The sequence below is a fragment of the Aulonocara stuartgranti genome (genome assembly GCF_965226115.1).
Source record: "Aulonocara stuartgranti genome assembly, chromosome: 22".
Taxonomy (NCBI): domain Eukaryota; kingdom Metazoa; phylum Chordata; class Actinopteri; order Cichliformes; family Cichlidae; genus Aulonocara; species Aulonocara stuartgranti.
The window spans coordinates 9,409,266-9,432,082 of NC_138957.1; the positions used below are offsets into that span (position 1 = coordinate 9,409,266).

General features: G+C 41.2%; 1 protein-coding gene across 1 annotated transcript in view; it reads right to left on the bottom strand.

The window, feature by feature from the left end:
• kcnk9 (potassium channel, subfamily K, member 9) overlaps positions 1–19,648 on the bottom strand; it is a 45,171-nt gene extending 25,523 nt beyond the window's left edge. Inside the window, exon 1 of the mRNA XM_082521737.1 lies at positions 17,735–19,648. Within this exon, the coding sequence (XP_082377863.1) occupies positions 17,735–18,320 (586 nt within the window). The 5' untranslated portion in view covers positions 18,321–19,648. The remainder of the gene's footprint in view (positions 1–17,734) is intronic.
• Positions 19,649–22,817: the final 3,169 nt, after the last annotated feature.

The following is a 22,817-nucleotide window of genomic DNA, read 5'->3' on the forward strand; positions in this document are numbered from 1 at the left end:
TTAGTACAAATTCGTCATGTAGCATTCACATCCTGCAGCCTGCTCATGGCAGGACTCTGAGCTGTCCCAGGTGTCACTGTATATCCCCCTGTTAGGCTGCACCTAATGACACTCATTGCCCAGCATCGGGAAATATGGTCATTGAGCACTGCTAAGCAACAGACATTCACACTCTTCTGAATAAAATCACCTCCCCAGCGAAATGGACACCACTTGGCTGGGTAGGCCGCTGTTGCCTCTCTCAAGTCTCATCAACATGACTTCCTCTAGTTAGAAAGTTATCTCAAACTGAGATCTCAGTTAGTTTTTGCATTTCAGAGACATAGGACGCACATCTCGGCAGATCTGTGATAGTGTTGACCCGCAGCACCCAGGCAGCCTTTACTAATGGTCAGCCTGTCGACTCTTGGCTCTGAAAACTGAAAACTGGCTTAGCTGTTTTCCACCTTCACTTCTGTCTGGACACCACACGATTTGCCAGGATTTTTATGGCATCTAACTTCAGCACACTTAACTTAAAGCTAATCAGGCCTTTTGTAGGTACTTACATATTTGAAACATTCATCAGAAATTGAAATTCAACAGAAAGATTCAAGATTTCCAGATTAGGTCCCAGAGAGTAGAACCCCCAAATGGATTCTATCTTATTTAAACTCCTGACATCAAGGACTTCGTGTTTCCTTTGCTACTGAAGTGTGGTACCATCGTGTTAAGACTTTAAAGAAGGCCTTCAAAAGAAAATAACTTATGGATGCCTGTGAGCAGGAAATGGATTTTAAAAAGAAGAAAAATCATCTTTATGTTGTGTTTATTCCCAATGACGTATTAAGCCAAACTACAAACTGTTCAAGATTGTTTAAAAAGATAAAAATAAAGAAGTCTCCGGTAATCTTACAATTTCTTAGAATATCTGCAAGTAATTATTACAGCTGTTGAACAATGAACATATGGGCCAAGATCAAGAAACTAGGAATGGCATGCTCTAGTCTAGACAGACATACAAGAGACAGAGTAACAAGTCTGCAGGTGTGATGCAAATTCCCAGGAAAAAACGTCAAACCAATTTTGAGCTGTGGTGCTACTGTTGCCGTTGCTTTTCTCCCTCAGGAACAGGACAGCTTGCATTCATTGACTCTACTAACAGTTCCGTGTTATATCAAAGGGTTCTTGGCGATAAGGTGGGGACACGTGTCACAAAATCAACAGGATAATCATCCTACGCACACTAACAAATTCACCAAGGAACAGCTCCAAAAGTAGAATCTCAGGCTTGAGCACTGGTCTAATTAAAAGGGACGTTTCCCCTCTAATACATCAACATAAAGTCTCATTTTCTTTTATCGATTTGAAATTGTATTCATCAAAACGTATGTTTGCTTTTGAATGTTCGTCCCTATTTTGCTACAGCAGTCAATCACATGGCAACTCAATGCACCGAGGTGTGTAAGACATGGTCAAAATGACCTGCCTGGCACCAGATGCCACATTTATTACTTCCAGGCTGGACTAGATCTTAATGACCTTGTAGTACCACATCACCCTATTAGAGCACTTCGCTCTCGCTCTGCAGGCCTACTTGTTGTTCCTAGAGTATTTAAAAGTAGAATGGGAGGCAGAGCCTTCAGTTTTCAGGCCCCTCTTCTGTGGAACCAGCTTCCAGTTTGGATTCGGGAGACAGACACTATCTCTACTTTTAAGATTAGGCTTAAAACTTTCCTTTTTGCTAAAGCATATAGTTAGGGCTGGACCAGGTGACCCTGAATCCTCCCTTAGTTATGCTGCAATAGATGTAGGCTGCCGGGGATTCCCATGATGCATTGAGCTTTTCCTTTCCAGTCACCTTTCTCACTCACTATGTGTTAATAGACCTCTCTGCATTGAATCATATCTGTTATTAACCTCTGTCTTTCTTCCACAGCAAATCTGTTATCCTGTCTTTCTTCTCTCGCCCCAACTGGTCGCAGCAGATAGCCCCGCCCCTCCCTGAGCCTGGTTCTGCTGGAGGTTTCTTCCTGTTAAAAGGGAGTTTTTCCTTCCCACTGTCGCCAAAGTGCTTGCTCATAGGGGGTCATATGATTGTTGGGTTTTTCTCTGTATCTATGAAGCGCCTTGAGGCAACTTTTGTTGTGATTTGGCGCTATATAAATAAAACTGAATTGAATTGAATTGAATAGATGGGCTGGACTGGGTACTTCAGAAACAATCTACTGGGATTTTCCCACAGAACCATCTCTAGGGTTTACAGAGAATGGTCTGAAAAAGAGAAAATATCCACTGAGCAGGGTGAAAATGTCTTGCTGATGCCAGACTGCTCTGAGCTGATAAGAAAGCAACAGGAACTGAAATTACCACTCATTACATCAAAGACAGAGTATTTCTAAATGCACGTGTTAAACCTTAAAGCATTTGGCCAACAGCAGCAGAAGACCACATCCGGTGCCACTCCTCTCAGCTACAGGAAATTTACACCACAGTTCACATGGCCCCATCAAAAATTGGACAATAGAAGATTGGAAAATCTTTGCTCGTTCTGATGAGTCTCGATTCTTACTGTGACATTCAGTCGGTAAGGTCAGAATTTGGCTTAAATAATATGGAAGCATGGTGCTGGTGTAATGCCATGGCAGACCTTTTCCTGGCACGCTTTGACCCCTTAGTAGAAACTGAGCATTGTTCATGTTCATCCATTTATACCGACAGTGTAGACATCGTCTGACGGCTGATTCCAGCTGGATAACACAGCGTATCGCAAATCTTGAATCACCTCAAACTGGTTTCTTGAACAGGACAATGAGTTACATGAGTTTATATTTGTATGTAGGTCAGAATATGCACACATTTCTTCTGATCTAGGGAAAGCAGGCTTAAAGCGAGAGCGAAAGGAGCTAAGATGGCTTGTTTCAGACGGAGGATGACCTGAGGGGGCTGCACCAAGGCCCGGTAAAAGGTAAACAACAAAAAAACTGTGACTCATACAAAGTATGAAAAATTGGAGCAGGGATGAACATGAGTCCAGATTGCATATTGAAGTGATGTGAATTTTAAACAGAGTTCATTCAGTTCTGTTTTATAAGGACGTATGAGACCAAACACTCACAAGAAGCGTGAACTCCATTTTTCCACAAAACAACATTACATGTTTTGCCATGTTTGACATGTTTTTGGAATGATAGAAGACACCATTTTCCTTATAATGTTGCTCAAATGTACCACATTTACATAGAGGCGCTCTATCAATGAGTTGTTCATGGAAAATTTGCCTGAAATGCCAGCCGTTTCTATGGGACGCACTCACGTTTCTTCATGCGGCTGACTGGATTGTAAGGCCGACCACCTGCATGCATAATTTTTCGGCGCTCTCTAAAAGTGTGCATTGCATAATCAGTGCAGCACCGTGTTAATTCCTTTTCATTGTTAAATTAAAGTAGTATGACCTTGTCCTACAATTCAGAGCAAAATAAGTTCACATGCACCCACACTGTTTGTGGTTTATAATGCAGGCGATACTGTGAGAATTAGAGCCCACGCCACGCTGCTTTATTTGTTTTTTCCAACCTATGTAACTCTACTGTCACTGTGCTTTTACACTGTATTTGTATTTCACCCTCTGGGGGTCCCACATTTAGTATCAGAGGCACTACTCGTGTATCAAAAACACTAGCGGACCACACACTGTGCGCAAGCCACCGACGCCGATTTCATGCTGCTGTTCCGTGGCAATAACTCATACGGGAGACCACACACTCCCACTCTTTCTACAGATGGAATAAAGTGGTTGTGATAAGACCGTGTGGGAGTGTATTACAGTGCAGAGCAGCATAGTGAAGATGACTGTCAGGGTCCAGCGGGAGAGAATTAACAGCAGGTGGAGTAGCATTGGTCATCGGCGCTCTCAATGTATGTGCTGAGAAATTACATAAAATACCTGTGCAGTGTTATACGCAGGCCCTTTATAGGAATTACATGTCAGAGACTTCAGGGACATAACAATAAGATGAAAAGTAAACGTTCTTTGTGTCTGAGCTGCAAGCAGGAACACCCAGCAGTTTGGCAGCTGTATAGTATGCCATGCTGACTCACAGCCCGGGGCGGCCATAGTGGATCAAAATGCAACCAGCAGCCAAAGGATGACGTGAGCTAAATGTCAGATCTTTGTTGCACAGTCCACTTTAATCCCAGACTTCTGGGAAATACGACTTGGATTCAGGTGATGACGTTCACAGGAAGCTCTCAGTGTAACACACTTTAGGACAGAAAACGTTTTGGATAACTCCTACTGACCAGCCCACAGATTTCCTGTGCACGCTCATTTGTTGCTACTGAAATGCTCATCATTTTCAAAGGGTTCGACAACACTCTGGTGATTCAGCATGAAGGAAGAATGCGACAGCAGTAACGTGTGACCTGTTGTGTTGTAGAATCACAAATCAGATAAACATATGTGACTTGCAAATTCACTTGAACACCAGTTCAAGTTGGAAAAAAAAAACACCTTGGAAGGTCGAACAGAACTTGTAACATTGTATTAAGCTATAAGTGTTGGTTACAGTGTGTAGTGCAACCTAGATTAGTTATTGATAGCAAGTCAACAAGCCAGGTAATGTGATCATTTGGGTGGAGACAACTGTTAACCTGCAGCTTAAACAGACAATAACATCTTGTTTTATTAAACCTATAGCAGCATAAAAAACCCCCAGAACACATCGTCTTTGTTCTGATGTATCCACAGAGGCCCAAGCATGTACCGGTTATTTGCTTTTTGATGCTGTTGAGTTGGGGTTCTTTGGGGATTCACGTGCTTTTGGAAAGAGCTAAAAGTCGCCATTTTTGTGCCAGTTTTCAGTTTTTGGGATTGTCTCCATGTGTCAGCTCCAGATTTTATTGACAGGGAGCACATAAATGCACAGACAAAATTCATTGTAATGTTACAGCATGCTGACAGGCCAACGACTGCAAACACAGAAGCTCTTCAGTGAGTACCAGCTTACTCTTAGATTAATTTTTAAACAAGTAGTTGCTTTGAGTTACTAAAATGTTTATCAGTTGCAGATATTTCCTGTATTGTGTCAAATCTCTGTTTTCTGGCCAGACATGCTGGGCTCCTTCAGGCCTCACTGTCACCTCACTGAGTGTTGGCTCTCTTCTACAGCAAATCTGTTATCCTGTCTTCCTTCTCTCTCCCCAACCGGTCACAGCAGATGGCCCCGCCCCTCCCTGAGCCTGGTTCTGCCGGAGGTTTCTTCCTGTTAAAAGGGAGTTTTTCCTTCTCACTCTCACCAAAGTGCTTGCTCATAGGGGGTCATATGATTGTTGAGTTTTTCTCTGTATCTATGAAGCTCCTTGAGGCAACTTTTGTTGTGATTTGGCGCTATATAAATAAAATTGAATTGAATTGAATAAATGGGCTGGACTGGGTACTTCAGAAACAATCTACTGGGATTTTCCCACAGAAGCATCTCTAGGGTTTACAGAGAATGGTCTGAAAAAGAGAAAATTGTGGGAGAAAATCCCACAATATTATTGTGGGATTTACCTTACAATATAAAGTGCCTTGAGGTGACTGTTGTTGTGATTGGCACTGTATAAATAGATTAAATTGAATTGTTGGCAGACAACTATCAGATTTTTGATGTTCACTTCTGCTTACAGCCACGATGCTCATGAGTCAGAAGGCAGAAGTATTTCAAGTTTTGAAGTTGTACTGATTATCTATTGAGAGGCATTCCTCATATATTAAACAGCACGAAGCATCAATTTAAATGTCCCACAGTTTGTTCTTGTGCCAACAGATGATACAGTGTGGTCTCTCTTGAAACCTTTAACTTTGATTTGTCTTTGTAACTTGCTGTATGTGACATAACCCAGAATTAATGCTTGAAGAAATACTGACCTGTGGTTATGCATCTCCTCAAAGTCATAATATACCGCATTGATATTATTTTGTATAATTTATAAGCAAACCCCACTGCAGTTTAGTTATGTTATATAAAAAGTTAAGTAATATATGTATTGAAGTTGGCATTCGATCCTGGAGTCTTATGTGAGGATGGTAAAAGGTCCTGCGCATATTTATTAATCCCGGTGTAACAAGAGCAAACACGTGGAATTTTTTGGTTTGTTTGATTGTTTTTGGTCATTTTTGACAAACAACTGGAATTTCATATTAACCCCACACATATGAGAAGAAAGTAAAAGCCGTGTTTGTTAAACTTTATATACCAGCTACATTTTCCCATTTTCATTCAGCATGGCTCCTCTTGTAAGCTGCCTAAGAAGGACGCCACCTGGACTCAGTGCCCCTCTGCAACAAAGAGGCACTACGGTTCATCAAGCAACAGCTCACCGAACCACACTCGAGTCTGAGTGAGGCGCTCTGCGCTGTTTCGTCAGTGCTGGAGTGGAACAACCAGTCATCGCAACACCGAGAGACTCTGGCTGTGAGAGCAGGGCTCCCTCCCTGGGGGATGTGAACACACACACACACACACACACATATATATATCTAGGTTTCTCTCTTCACACAATGACAACATGCTTATAAAATGCTGTCCACATGCACTGACAGTGTTGTGATGGATGAAATCAGTGGTTTAATGGGGAGAAAGAACAGCACAGGGCACTGAAGCTTGAAATAGAATCTGTTCTGCTTGTTTTTCTCAGACTACCTACGTTTCATAGCTTCTTCTGCTGCTGCTGTAGCTAGATGTTGCTTACCTCAGCCGCAAGCTTATTGCTCTTGTGAGGTAGATATCTCTTTGGAAGAACTAAAAGCACAAAGTCAGCAATTACAACAGCATCTTGCATAGTTCTTTAAATAAGACTACAATACTGTAGCATCAGGAGTAAATTATGTGATTTATCTTAGGTTTTTGTTTTTTTTCCATCCATCCACAATCAGGATACCAGTTTGCACTGGTACCATGCATTAGTAAACTTCAGGAACATCCGGTTTTTAATCAATTTCACCTGCTCTGGATATGAGGGAAAGGGACAACAGATGCACTGCTATATCACAGATGCACTGCAATATAGCCCCCCCCCCCCAAAAGGGAATGGTTTTGCAGGTGTGACCACAGATCTTTAGTTTCTCTCCTTAGATCTCTGAGTCTTTGTCACTGCTGGAAACAATGTGTTAGGTAAGTCCAAAATATGAATCTCAAATTCTTGACTCACAATTGGGAGACACGTAGATTAAACCACCTCTATCCAGACTCTAAATGTAGCTTTTTGTTACGTTTGTTAACCTGGAAACACACCACCTTCTTATTAGCTCTGCTCACCTTAGCAAAACAGCCTTACCGTCCATGAAATTTCATCATACAATTGTGGAAATGAATCCAATTGGACCAGAAAGACCCCTACACAGGCATGCACCAAGTCATGCTTGACAAAAGCACAGATAGCTTCACTTTTATCTTTAGTGCATCATTGAGGTTATTTTGATAGACATTAGAAAATCTCTCTTCAGCGACTGAGAAAATTCTGCTGTTATCACAGGCTGAGAAGCACTTCTTACAAATAAGCAGACTGGGCATGTTACACTCCTTTATATCTTTTTATTTATCTATTTATTTATTTTTAGGATGAAGTCACAGGGCCAAACTGGGCTGCACAGAGGGACCTCATGCAAACAGTTTACCCTCTGAGCGTTGAAAACAGACCAACCGGCTCCGGAGTGAGTGACTCCCACAGTGAGCATCAGCACCACAGAAACACATTCCCATCGATCTGCGTGGAGACCTCCATCAAGCTCCCGGTAGGACACTCTAGCAAAGTGAAAATAATCTACTTGCTACAAAGTGCAGCTAGGGTAAGCGGCTCAAGTTATTTTTCAGTGAGAAGTCAGACACTATATTAACAACTTTCTTGTTTTCAGAGGAGCGGCAAGTATAAATTCTGCCAACATAATAAGGAATTACAGCTATCAGCTGCCAAACAGACTGGCTGTAATTCACAGCATCGTTTTGATCATGCATACTGGGGATGAAAAAAAGTATCAAGTGAGAAAACCTCAGAGGACATTAGAACTTGCTGGATGTACCCAGGTAACGTAACGCTGTAGCCAAGGGGATAACAACAGAAGAATCATGTAGCAAAAGCCTTGCTCGTTCTTTAGATCAGTGTTTTTCAATTAAAATACTATAAAAAAAAAACTTCAAAGAAAAAAATCTGTACATTGTTACTTCACATTCCAGATGCAAATGCTACATTATTTCTTACAAATATGAGAGGATCGTCTCATTGAACTCAGCAGCGTACATTTAAATATTCTGTGCCCGTGTTATGACATTGGTGACATGGGAAACGCTGATAGTCATTTTAAACATTTTACAGGTGATGAAGTAACACATAGCATTTGTTTGTGTGTGTGTGGTTGGAGGGGGGTGTAAATAAGTATTGAACATGTCACCAATTTTCTAAGTAAATATATTTATAAAGGTGCTATTGACATGAAATTCTCACCAGATGTCTGTAACAACCCATCAGATCCACACATGCACCTGAGGCCAAAGACTTAAGCCAGGTATAAAGACATAAAGGAGTCCAACCTGGAACCAGCAAGGTGTACCTAATAAACATGATGTGAGTTTATGAACATCTCCATTATCTAGTTTTTTTATTGTTTGCAACTTTTTTTGTTGCAGCAAGTCCAATGTTTATCAAGTTTATCACCTCAGTTTAATCCGGTCTTTAAGCGATGACGTATGAATCCTGCTTCCGGGTCCAAACTACTCTGCGTTTATCAAGGCTGTTGTGTTTCTAACATGTTTTAATGCTTTGTATCTTGTTCTGTTTAATCTTAACAAGCCCCTAAAAAACGCAGTGATCACTGTCGGCCTCTCTCGGTTTTTATTACCATTGTTTATTTTAAAGCTCATTTTTAGGACCTGACAATGTAACTACGGCCCAGCCCATGCAGCAGTATATTAAAGTTAGGTTGAAACCAAGCACACCATTGTTTTTCTTGTGACATTACCAATAAGTTTGATGTGTCACATGGCCCTCTTCCTATTGAAAAAACAAAAGTTGTATCCCAGATGGCCGACTTCTAAATGGCCACCGTGGTCACCACCCATCTTGAGGAGTTTGCCCCCTCACATATACTAATGTGCCACAAACAGGACTTTAATATCACCAACCATTCCCATGTTATTACGGTGTATCCATATAAATGGCCCACCCTGTATATCAGAGTCTGAGGTGTGTGTTCTCAAACAAAATTACAGGGGAAAAAGTAGACCCGATTGCAGGCAGTAATCATTTGTCTGTGCAATATTTTGTGCCAGTCGTTGACACATTTTAGTTAAAATTCTTAAGATGAAACCAACTCCGAGCTGAACCTCGTGGTTCAGGAAAAAGGTCTAAAAAATATCCACTAACACACGTCACAATGATTACTTATAGGACTGGGAAGATTTAGTACATTTTTACAGAATAGAAATGTGGTTATTTTTATTCCATTGCTTCTTAAATGATCTGAGAAGTGAGCTTTAGGTTAAAAAATGAATTAGTCAGTTGTTTGGATTGATGACAACTAAAGTCTTGCCAAATCAGTAAAAAAAAACAACACTATGGCATTTTTAATTTAAGCCTTTATTCATATCCTTATTAATTGTACCATAATGTGCTATTAATCATTATAAATGTGCTGCTCAGTGTCTTGTATTATTAATGAGCAAATCACCTGGATTTAAAATACACTGTATACTCCATCATGCACTGCTTGAGAGAGGAAATCATCTAATCCGGTGTCCTTGATTTATGTGTCTATGCAAAGTAATGTGAAAGTCGTGGTTTTCCAGCTCATAACGGCATCAAGAAAATTCATATAAGACTCTGTGTTTATTTTACCTGCACAGCATGAGGTGCAGTAACTGCTGCACCACTGCCAGCCAAGAAAAGCAAAGTTGAACAGTGATGTAAAATATACATTGTATGTCCAGCTCTCCTATCAGTCCTTGAGGTGCATACAGATTGTCCATGTTGGACAACTGAATCTGTATTTAGCTCTTACTGGACTGACCCTCCAGCCCATCTCACACACACACAAACACACAACAATCACTGTCTGCATGCTTCACTTTGCCAGGACTCTACCTAACAATTCCTGTCAAGATTACAGTGTTTATTATCAAACCAGAGGATGACGAGCAAAACGCTGTTTTTAGCAGCTTGTAGCCCGACTGCAGTATCACACCAATCAGAGGACGTGCATTCTATGTAAATGGATCCTAACACATCTGCATATTGCATGTCAATCACATGTAATATGCCTTTCTCGCCCAAGCATATACCATCTATATAAGTCATACACACCATGACCAATAACACCTCAGCTTATTCAGTAAAAACAGTATGACTTATACTGACAATCAGTTAATATTTACACACTACTTTTCTACCATTAGATCATTTATAGATATTATAAAAACCTTACAGTCCATAAAGACTTGTTTTAAACAGGTGGCCTCATAAAGTACTCTCTCTGAGTGGACTGCTACATAAACCGGCCTCAGTAAGTGAGCACAGGTTCACAAAGCCTGCAAGAAGACGTGCGCTGGAAGTGCCAGTTGCTTTGCAGTGTAATGGAAACTGTGACTGGCACAATAGCTCCAACAGAGATGCAGCATCTGACTCATCTTCACAAAGAGCTTTCATTAGAAAGGACGGGTGATGAATTTATCTACGAGGACACCACTCACTTATGGAGCACTACAAAATAAAAGCATTTCACTTTACTTTTCTGAAAATAGGCTTTCACAGTTTCACTATTGAATCATGTTAAGTTATTCACCTTAGGTTTCCTCTAGCCTTGTATCTCTGTGGACAATAACGATAATAACGTGTTACTACAGAGTACTTCTCAGCTGCAACGGCCAACATTTGTAAGTTACTGGTGCTACACAAAACTGTATTTAAGGTGAAAAGGGTTAGCACTGGGGAAAAACCCACAAACCTGTAAACACTGACTTCCTGCTCGACACTAGACAGCAGTGTTTGAGCGCAGCTAGTCCATGAAGCCGCTGGAGGTTTTTTCATAGCTAAACTTGTCTGTAGCGCAGGGTACTACTATACTGTGTAGCCCTGGCAGGCCTAAACACCTAGAGCACAACATAGAGCTTTTACAGAAGCTGTGTGTTATGCTAACTAATAAAGGTTATGAGTCTACTCTTCCTGTTAGCCATTTTATACAAATAAAAGCAGTTAAATAATCTAAAGAAGGAATAAAAATCTATCCCAGATGAGCCACCACATTAATTATTACTGTTTCATCTGTTTAGTTTTTATACATGCATTTAGGTTTGCTAATTATAGATTTAAGCTAAAGCATCGTTGGATGTGGAAATTTCTGCTAGCATGCTTGTTCTACTAGCTCAAATTTTTTTAAATCAACTTAAAGGAGGAATAGCTTTATTTGTTTATCATGCTGATCTCTGACTATAATGTAGGATAAAGCTAAAAGACTCATTGGTCTAGATGCTTGTCTTTGATTAGCTCGTGCTAATCAAATTTGATTAACTCATGCTAATCATCTGCTGTCATGCTAATTGCTAATATGTTACTCTGATTTCGTCATTATTTTCTCTTACATTTGGCTGATATTGTTTATGTAATATGAATTGTAGTTTTGATGGTTCAAACTGTAAAAGAGGAGATTGAAAAATCTTTAATTTGAGGTATAAGACCTTATTTTATATTCGATTATAAAGCATTATGTTTTTGTTTGAAATGTAATTAGGGTTTAAAGTGGTGCTCACACTGATAAACCTTTATTAGACTGGGTGTCATGGAACACTTTGATAATGTTTTGGCACATCATAACGACACAGTGAATAATTACACCATATGTGAAACATTAATATTGACAAGAATTTTGTCACAGTTTGAGTCACTGTCCAAAAATATAACTGGTGACAGTTTTCAGTCATACCCTGAACTGTTCATATCCACTGTATAGACAAATGTTGATATTTCCAGACATTTGGCAGAGATGACTTTCACCTTTTAAGCTGTCTTTAGTCTCCTGGCAACATGAGGCAGGTGTATAAGCTCACCATAGCACGCTGTTGTTGCTCTTCTCCCTCTGAGCAGAGTTTCGGCGAGAACACTTCGCGCTCGCCACATGCTGTCATCACATTTGGAGCAATTAATCATGAGAAATAAATAGAGTGAACTTGCAGGCCGGTCTGAATCGAGGGGTGCTGTGCAGAGTGCTTACAGCTTCATCCTGGCAGCCGAGATGGGCCCCTCAAGACAGCTGCTCTGACAGTCAAGTCAATTCAGTTTTATTTATAAACCTGCAAATCACGACAAAAGTCATCTCAGGGCCTTTATACATACTAAGGCTGAGACCTGCACTAATATCATCACAGCTAGGCTCCAGTTTCAGGCCTCTGGCCTTTTCTCTCATGATCAGGAGTATGATGGTAATAAAAATTAGCTTCTGATCACGACTTGCACTATAACTTTTCCTGGGCCTAAGGCACGCCCAGGTGAGGCTTCCAGATGTAGATGATAGACCAGATTTTAAAAAAAATCATCTGTAAGTATATTAAGTATACATCCTTAATTTAAAGTGCAGCCCTGACATTCAGGGTTTTTCATCCTGCAGCTCTCCCTGTTATTACCACAATTACTATCTCCAACTCCTGTTACCACTGCTGCTGTTACAGTAAAGAATTTTCAGTAGCATTTGAACTGAACTGTATTCACACTGGTCATACATTGAAAATAATCATTTCCAGTGTTAACTCTATTAAAAACTGTATCTATTCAGTTTTGACCCTATAACTCCAAGTATATCATATTTGATACCTGAGTTTTTAGACCTCTACAGCATCTATCCTAACAGGCTTATATGTTTTTGATACAAAAATGATACAAATTAAAACGTATACAATCAATTTCCCTCTTTTTCGTTTTATGAAAGGTTCAGTAACCTGGGAATTGGCAATTTATCTCAATTTATCTCAGGAAGTTATTTTTAATATAAAATCCAAACAAAGTGAGAAGGTTTCTTTGCAGTGGCCCTCCCACAGCTTGTTTGTTCGCTCATGTTAACCAAAACACTTTTTTTTCTAAATGATGATCAATACTGAAGTAATTCTTTTCCTTTAAAACAAGATTTTTCTTTAAAAAAAAAAAACTAAATTAAATTACTACATTATTTTGGGATTTATGTAGTAAATACAATATATAATTTTATATAATATTTATTCACTTCACTTTATGGGTGATTCTTTTACTTTATCACCAATGAGTATGTGATGCAGTTGGACTCATGGGGTATGCATCGATATTAATAGAAAGATCTTTAAAGATTTATAGTGAGCCAATGATGAATGTACTTGGCTGAATGCTGGCAGGTTTTACAGTAAGATGGTAACCTGTCTTATCGATACGGTCATGTGATATTCGGTGTATAGTGTGTGTTTTATACCCCTGTATATGTACATAACCAAGAAAAACAACGTGTAGTACCACATATCTTAATAGAGATCTTTGTGCCTCACTTGTATAGTCCCTCGTGTTCACACTGAATTTAATTAGCTTCCACAAACAGCTCATAGTTGACACAGCCCAAATTGGTCCCTTATCTTTGCAGCAGTTTCATTTCACACAAAACTACTTCCACTTTTAGCGGCTGAAATAATGACTGGAAAAACAAAACGGGTTTCATTATTTCTGAGAACAGGTAGGAGTGTAAGAATTAAAGTTCCCACTGTCAGATGAATGTTATTTTTGAGCGTGCCATCCAATCATTGAGCGAACTCATCAAATCAGAGAGAGAAAAGAAAAATCAAAGCTCCACTGCCTAAAGGCACAAACGGCTGGGTCAAATACAACCCACAAGTAAGATTTAACCTACTTGGAGTGTCAGATGAAACCTTATGAAGTCTGAAGTGGCTGGAAAATCACCAAAAAAGATATCAAACTCACATCAAGACACTTTTCTGTGATTGCCTTGACTTTCCAGTTGTACAGTGTCCCCAAGGCACCAAGAAAATAAATGCCATCTGACTAAAACCTACTGTAATATCATTGAGAGTATTGAACATATCAAACTCACTGAACTTCGCTATGACCAGGTGACGGTTTCATCTAATGAAAACTGTCTTTGTCCATTTTGTCCAGTCTGTGCTTCATCGTTGTTTTTTGTTTTGTTTTTTCTCAGAGAAGAAGAAGAACTCTCTTGCTTGATGAAAAAGCAAAGTTTGGTGATCTTGCAGGCTTGTGCTCTAAGGCACAGAGTCGTTTGCTTTCAGGTCAGATGTGCATTTTAGGAGCATTCAATCATTGGGTGGATGACTAATTTCTAACATAAAAAATTTGGTGGTTTTCAGTAAATCAGATGGATTTGTGCATTTGTTTTTGGACCGTTTTTAACTCTGGATTGAGACATATTTGACACAAAAACAAACACTAACATGGCAACCCCAGAGTGGAGCTCTGTGGCACAGAGAGATCAGATATATGACCCTTAGAAATCCTGGAAACAAATTTTAATTACCTTCATTAATTTGACACAAATTTCTTTTAAAAGGGTAAATATCAGGGTACCATGCCAGTAAATACACTATATCATATTAGTTATGTTAATCATTTATATATATTATGCAGTACTGTGAAAAAAGTCTTGGTTCCACCTACATTTTTAAAAATATTTTACTATAAAAATGGGAAATTGGTGCAGTGAGTTATAGCCAACATAAATGCAGATACAGTAGATAAAACAAAAACAGCAAATGTGCAATTCTCACTTGCACTTGAAAGTCGGTCATCTTTATTCTTCAACGCTGCCTCGACTCTCTCAGTCAAGTTTTCCTGTAATTTCTTTAAGTAGCCTTCAAGAATAATTCTCCAGGCCTCTTGAATGACTTTCAAAGCTCTTCTTTGGATGTCGACTGTCTTTTGTTTTTCTTTCAAGAAAACCCACAGTGCTTGAATAATGTTGAGGTGGATCCTCTGTGGAGGTCAATCCAATCCACACTGTTCCCCTGTGTTTTACTGTCCAGGTGTGCTTTTACACCAGTAGTGCAGTTTGGGATGATTGTCATGCTTAAAGTCACTGTTGTACGTGACCTCCTGCTTACATACTGATGAGGGTTTGAATCATCAACGTCAAATTAGGATTCATCAGTCCATGTGACCTGTTGCAGCTGATTTTCTGTTTGGTTCTTATGTAATTTGGCAGACATCACCCTTTTCTCCCTGTTGCCCTTCCTGGGTTTTTGACAGCCACCAGTTCACAGTAGATGAACTGGAGGACCAGATGTATGTGTCAGGTTCTGTGTCAGCTCTTTCATTTAGTTTTTCTGCTTCTTAAGGGCGTGACTTTCAAACACTGTTCATCTGCTGTAGATAATTTTTAGGTCTGATGCTTCTTCTTTTGCCCTTCACTTCTCCAGTTTCTGGTGCAAAAGTACTTTTGTATTCCATTTAAACTGAGTGATCTTTAGCATTTTCTATAGATTCAACAAAAGAAACAGGAGCATGTTATGTACTTTGCTAAGTTGTCTCTTGTGTTCATCTTATAATCAAAAGAAACACTTTGAAAGACCTTCAGAAAGGCTGGAGGACTTAATCTCAAGAGCACTTTCAGAAAGATTCAAGGTCTGACCCCTTGAAAGTAGAACTGTAAAATATGAAAAAGCTTTTGCACAGTACTGCATGAATTTAGAATAGAATAGAATAGAATATTTACATATGTCATCTAAAGTGCAAATAAATCCAATCTGATTTAAAGAAGCGTTCCAATTCAAAAATGAGTAATATATGGCAATGTGTGAAGTACACATACAGTACTTGTTAGTGAGGTCAGTTTATTGTTGTTTTGTGGTTTATCGTGGTGAAAACAACAAAACCATCACAAGACTAACGCGAAACTAATCCTTTAAAATAAAAAAAGGTGGTGGGAGGGGGGGGGGGGTCTAAAAGAGGAACATTTATCTGTATCCTTCTTTTTTTAAATGTACCTTTAAATGAATAATCAAACTGAAGTCCCGCTGAATGCTCTGTTCGCCTGGTGTTTTACATTAGAGCACCGCAATTATAAGTCAATGCTGATTTTAACGACTTTTTGCAGAACGGCCTGACTGTGTCAGCTTTATGTTTGTGGTGCATTTCTAAAATGAAATGAAGCTCTTGTAATCAATAACTTTTTGGACAGTGTTCTTTTCTCGTCTCTTTCTTTTCTGCAGGCTGATACAATAATATAATTTCCATCCTGCACAAGTGGACTCAAAACAATTGTGTGTCTAATCCCATCCTCTTCCTCAGTTTAACGCGTCACACCAGGAAGTCAACTAAAGGTCAGACCTTCACATGTTGCAAAGGGGGAAAAAGAGAAAGAAAAGTTGGGCTGTCCTCTAAACTATTGGAACTTAAGAGTATGATAACGCATAAAGAGCGCTGTCTCCCACAGAGCTGCAGTAAATGTGGCCACTTCACCCGACGTGAATATTACAATGGCTCTCGTTGTAGCCTGGAAACAAAAGTAGATCCACCTTCACTGCGCCGTGCTGGTGTCTCTTTTAGGTGTTGCCTGGCCAGCTATGAGCCTAGTGCATTAGTCCTCCTCCCCATAAGAAAATCATCTTGAATAACACCATGTCGAGTCTCTGTGACCTCTGCGTAAAAAGAAGTTCGTTTTCGAGTTTCGGACTTTTTACAATCCCAATCTGGGCTGATTAAAAGGTCGGATTTGTTCTATTTTATTATTTTGCTGAGTTCATTTCAATTAATGCAATTAATTACAAGTCGCTTCAATCTGACATTATGGTTAGTATGATTACTAAAATGCATTACTAAAATGCACTCCGACGGTGGAGCGTAAACAAAGACAAACTCTGTTTACCCCTCCTTCCCAGCTTGAAATAAACCTTTATGACGCACATGCGTCAGAGCCAGGGGCGTCAGACTGATGTGATGTATGTTGCATTTTAGGAGACTCATAAAAATAAATGCAAGGAATGGAAGGAAAGTGGGATGGTTTGTGCCCACAGGCGGGCCCTGCAGCTGTCTTTATTTGTAGCCAAGTTGGAGCAAAGTGTTCACTGTCCTTTTTTTGTTCTTGTGGAAAACCATTAAACCTAATGTAAATATAACCACAGGGACAAAACACACAGTTTCTTTTTAAAAGCAGGATCTGAGCAGGATCTCTTGGAGTGACGTCAGGTTTCAGTTGCTGAACTCTCGTCCTGCCTGCGGCTGCACTCAGAGGAACTGTCTCTTTCAGCACCAACACACCGCCCGCTGCTCTTCTTCCAGCCACAGCTTTGTCTCTCCGGCCTCTCAGGATCAGTCTCGGGGTGTCTCACAGCCTGAACTCGATCTGCTCTGTCAGACTTTCCTGGTGACGCATCGTTAAAAGTTCAAATTGTGCAGCTGCACGAAAAGAAATGATGTATGTTTCCACAGTGCACTCGAGCACATCACGCTACGTCATTCTTCCGCGTAATTTAACCTACAGGTGATGTTCAGGAGCTTAAATCTCACGAGGCTGATGACACACAAAGCTCCATTCTCACCGCGCAATTCCCTTTGGAGCAGGGAGCGAGTGCTGCAACATGTTGCTTAAAACTTTACCTACAGACGTGTACTGTAAATATGTTCCTGCTCTCCCCTAATTGTTGCTGACAGCCCGCTTTATCGCCCTAAAAATGTAACTGTCCTCGTCAAAGATCACAGTGAGCCTGTAAAGATTTATACACATGTTAGAGTTTAGGCTTACCTATGGTGGTTATCACCGTGATGGCAAAGTAAAATGACCCTGCGAATTTCCACTGCACCCCGGCTCTGTGGGGCTCAGCCTCCATGATGATGCTCTCCAGTTTGCGGTAATCATCCTCGCTGATGTTATATTTCCCCTGGAGACGCTTCTCCTCGGCTTCCAGCTGCTCTTTTTCACGCATCTCGAAGTCGGACTCCAGGGCGTCAAAGACAGCGGCCCCGACGAGCAGGTATGTAAACGTGCAAATGATCAGGGACAGGGTCCGCACGTTTTGCCGCTTCATGGCCAACAGGAACCGGCGACCGAGGGGCTCATGTCCCCTCGGATTCTCCGGGAAGACGCAGCAAGCGTGGGGATAGCCGTGTGGACAGCGCCTGGAGGCGGAGGCGCGGAAAGGTGCGCTCCGGTGAACGCCGGAGTTGGAGCCCCCCGCCTTGTTGTGATCCCGGTGGCAGAAGCCCAAATCCTGCTCCTGGTTAGTGGAGAGACACAAGAGACTGCTCGAGCGCCTGGACCAGGAGCCTTGCAGCCGAGAGACCCTGCGCAAGACCTGCCCAAACCAAGTCCTCCCGGTGCGCAGTGCCATCAACAAGCTGCTTCCAAGCTCGTCTGTTGCTCTCTGTTCTCTACGTAGGTCGGAATGAACCACAGAAATCAGCACTGACGGATCCTTTCTTTTTCTTTCCTGCTCCAGTCGAACTTTGTCTGTGAGGAGAATTAAAATGTCCTACAGCCGAGCATCTTCCCGCGGGTCTTTAAGTTTCAGCTAAACAACAACCTGTTCATCCTAACATCTCCGGGATATTTTTAGCTGCCATTCTCCACACACGGGAGAAAGAGGAAGACAGAGAAAACAATCAATTTACTGTCCGCGGAACCCTCAGATCTTCCTCGCAAGCGGCGGACATCCTCATCACAAATGTGCTGAGTCGTCCCTAAGATGGGAGGGTCACGGATAAGGAGAGTGGCGGAGAGTTTGGAGTTGTTACTCACACAATGCACATGAAAGATTCACGGCTCCGTATCTGTTGCTTCATCCGCGCCTCAGCTCAACACTTGTTGTTGTTTTAGGAATGGAAAAAAAATCCTAATAACTATCAAAACAGTTTCCATCGGAACGAAAAGTTTCCTTCAAAGGTAAATGTGTTTAGCAGCTGGAGCTGCAGGAAAAAGACACTTTACTCGTGGAATAAACACAGCTGCTCACAGCGCACTCCGTGTCCGCAGTGGCACTCATGCTCTGTTGCGCACACCGCGCTCCAAAGCTCCTCTCCCGATCTGTATGCTCATCACTTTGATTTGGGACGAAAAAAAAGAAAAGAAAGAAAAACCCACATGTGTGTTTTTACTCCTCGTGTCGGGGTTTCTCAGTTCACCGTGCGTGTCACGAGCTGCTTGTATTTTGAAGGCTCCACATTTGATGTCACCACTCACTCCAGACGCTGCTCGGTGGGCGTCGCTCCTCCTTTTCTCAGCGTTTTTCTCTTTTTCCAAGTGTCACGATTCAGCTCTCAGTCTGCCCACTCTTGGACGCTTTCTCTCCGCAGGAAAATCAGCCCGGTGTGCAACAGATAGAGCCCCCTCCCACCCTCCTGTGCTCTCCATTACCAACGACCCCTTCCACAGTGACCACTCCTACTCATTATATGGACCGAGAGAGTTCACTTTAATGTTCACAATAAAGCTTTTTCTTTCCCTCCACATTCTGGCAGCAGCGGGAATCAGCTCTCCGGACCGGACTCAGCTGCGCATGTTAGCGCGCTCTCCATGGTGCTGAGGACAGACGGACGGAAAGCGCACTGCTCTGCACCATACAGACACGGGTTTTTGTACACATACTTTAAACAGGCACAGAAACACGTGACATGCAACAAGGAGGCATTCGAGTGCATTTTAAACAGAAAATCGAGACTGGGTTCCCACATGGCAGCAGCGGGAGACTGTCCCGCAGCAATTACAGTAATCTGATTAACAGCAGTGATGAGATTCAGCACAGGCAGCAAGTAAGAGGTTCTAGTTTTTTCTGAACTTCAATCCGAAACATTTACACTGCAGTTTGTCTGAGTTTGATCCACAGTGTCCACGTTTTACACATTCCACACAACAGTGGAGGGTAAACGCAGACAGACCATGCGTGCTGAATCCTGTGCGTGCATGCGGACTCAGGTTCATCAGACTTACGTGCCTAAAAGATCGGATTGCACTCACACCTCATATTGACCTCACCTCTCTCATGAAGTACCCAGAACTTCTCTTAAAAGGAAAAACTACGGGATTTCTACAAAGTCTGGCACATAAGTCGAATTAGAAGACGCCATCTGCATGATGTTCCTTGCTTATGTAGAGCCCCGGAGTCATACCACAGAACAGTGTTTCTTGATTTATCGTCAGTTTTATCTGTATAGCACTAAATCACAGTCACCTCATGGTGCTTTAAATTGTCCTGTAAAGTCTCTACAATAATAATCTGTGGAAACTATAAATGAGCTACTGAAATATAAATTAAGAAAAAAAAATGCAGATTTGTGAAAATGTAAAATGAAAAGCGTAATGTTTTCTCCCCTGAAATCTTCAGTTTTGTTTTCTTTGTTTTTCACTTTGCCAGTAACAGTGTTCTTCTGCAAACAAGGACATAACATAATCCATGTTGTCTTACTTTAAAGGGAAATTTCCTTGCTCATCCCAACTCTACAAAAATAGAATTTTAACAACCCTTTCAATGAAAAACACAATCATGTTATTATTGAAATAATTGTTCAAATGAAAACAATATAAAAACGAATATTTCTATTTATCTAGTTTGTTAGTTCATTAGAATAGAATAGAATAGCCTTTATTGTCATTGTACAGAGTACAACGAAATTGGAGTGCCACTCCCTTGGTGCAAGTTTCAATAATAAATATAAATGTAAAATATAAAAAGTACAAAAAAAAAACAATAAGTACTCAAACAATAGTATGTACAATATATACAGGATAGCAGCATAATATAATGACAGTGACGGTATGGAATAGGTTCAATTGTTTTTGTGCTTATTTACTACGGTGATAGCTCTGGGAAAGAAGCTATCCCTGAATCTGTTTGTCCTGGTTTTATGTGACCTGTACCGTCGGCCTGACGGTAATAGTTCAAACAGTTGGTTGCTGGGGTGAGAGTGGTCCTTGATGATATTGCCAGCTCTGCTGAGGTACCGAGAGTTTGCAGTGACCTCCAGGCTGGGCAGAGAGCAGCCAGTGATCTTCTGGGCTGTGTTGATGACCCTCTGCAGTACTTTCCTGTCTGCAGCTGAGCACCCTGCATACCATGTTGTTATGCCGTACGTTAGGATGCTCTCTATGGTGGCTCTGTAAAATGGTTATTTAATGTGTGTCTCTTCCTGAACAGTTCAGTTATTTAATTATCATAGCACACAGACAAAAAAATAAAATAAAAATGTAGGAGAAATGGGGGTCAAAGGTTAGTCGGAGCCCACAGCTTTATTGGACCTGAGATCTAAAATACACAAATAAGAAAGCACTTTTGTGAAATACAGTATCATTCCACTACAGATTTAAAAGGTGATCTTGAGCAAGGCAGTTAATCCCGTGCAGCAGTAGGAACAGACTTGTGATATTGACAGCTGCATTTGTCTCCGTGCGTCAGACAACAAAACATTTCAGTTCAGACGTTTAGAGGCACGCTTCTTTGTGCTGAACCTAAAGGTTACGAGAGCAGTCCTGTACAGATTAAAGGTCCAAATGTGATATCATAAAAAATAAAAATAAAAAAAAACACACGAATACGACATGAATAACAATTATGACCTGGCTGTGAAAAAGTATACATTTTGGCATATCAGACCTTTGTGTTGCAGCCATGTCTCCTGGCAGTAGGCTGCTAAGTTTCTAAAAAGATGTGGTGTGAGTCACTGCAATCTGCCTTCAGTCTGACTTGAAAGGAAGAAAAAGTAGAGCTGTCCAGAGACGGCATTTTTCTTTTCCACGATCTAGGATCCTGACCTTGTGTCAGTCATGTTGAAGGACACAGAGTCATTAAATAAAACAGCAGAAGCATTTTGCACACAATTACTGGAGAGTAGGACTAAAGAGAAAGCTGACCAGCAAGGGTTCATTTGAGTCACTGCTGTTTCATTACATGCCACTTGTGATGGACCGAGCAGCGAAGGAAACTTAGGCACAGGTTAAAGTCCAAAAAAAAGATTTTTTTTTTCCCCCCATTTAACCCAAAAACATAATTGGTTAAATCATGCAAAAAGAATCAAAATCTTGGGCCCATAAAAGAGGTCAAAATAACAGAAAATAATCACTGTGTGGCTGTAAGGGCAGCCATCACACACGCCTCCTCTTCAGGTCTCTCCCTGGGACAGCCAGAGAGAGTCTGCAGTGCAGTTATCCTTGTCGGGGATGTGGTTGATGGTGAACCGGAATGGCTGGATTGCAAGGTACCATCGCGTGATCCTTCCATTTGTGTCCTTCATTCTCTCTATCCATTGAAAAGCCTTGTGGTCCGTTTCCAGTATGAACTCCCGTCCGAGAAGATAATACTTAAAGGAGTCCAGGGAGTCCACTTCCCTCGGAAACAGCTTGCAGCTGATGAAGGCCACTGGATGACGCTCTCCAGGCGGTCCCTTTAACAGAACAGCTCCCAATCCTCTCTCTGAGGCATCAGTCTGAAGAATGAAATGTCTCTCAAAATCAGGGCTGTGCAAGACTGGGCTCTTACTCAGAGATTGTCGTAGGTCCTGAAAAGCCATCTTAACCTCCTCTGTCCAGGTGATCTTATTGGGACTTCGGGCACCAGTCAGATCCGTCAGAACAGCTGCCCCGGCAGGGAAATGAGGGATAAACCGATGATAGAATCCTGCCATACCCAAAAACGATCTCATCTGTTTTCTGGTCTCTAGCAAGGGACAGGATTCTATGGCGGTGACCTTATCGCCTTGAGGTTTTATTACTCCATTTCCAATCACAAACCCAAGGTACTCAGTTTCAGCCTTGGCAATGGCACACTTAGCTGGATTAACAGTCAACCCTGCAGACTGAAGACGTCCCAATACCTTCCCCAGATGTTGCAGGTGTTCTT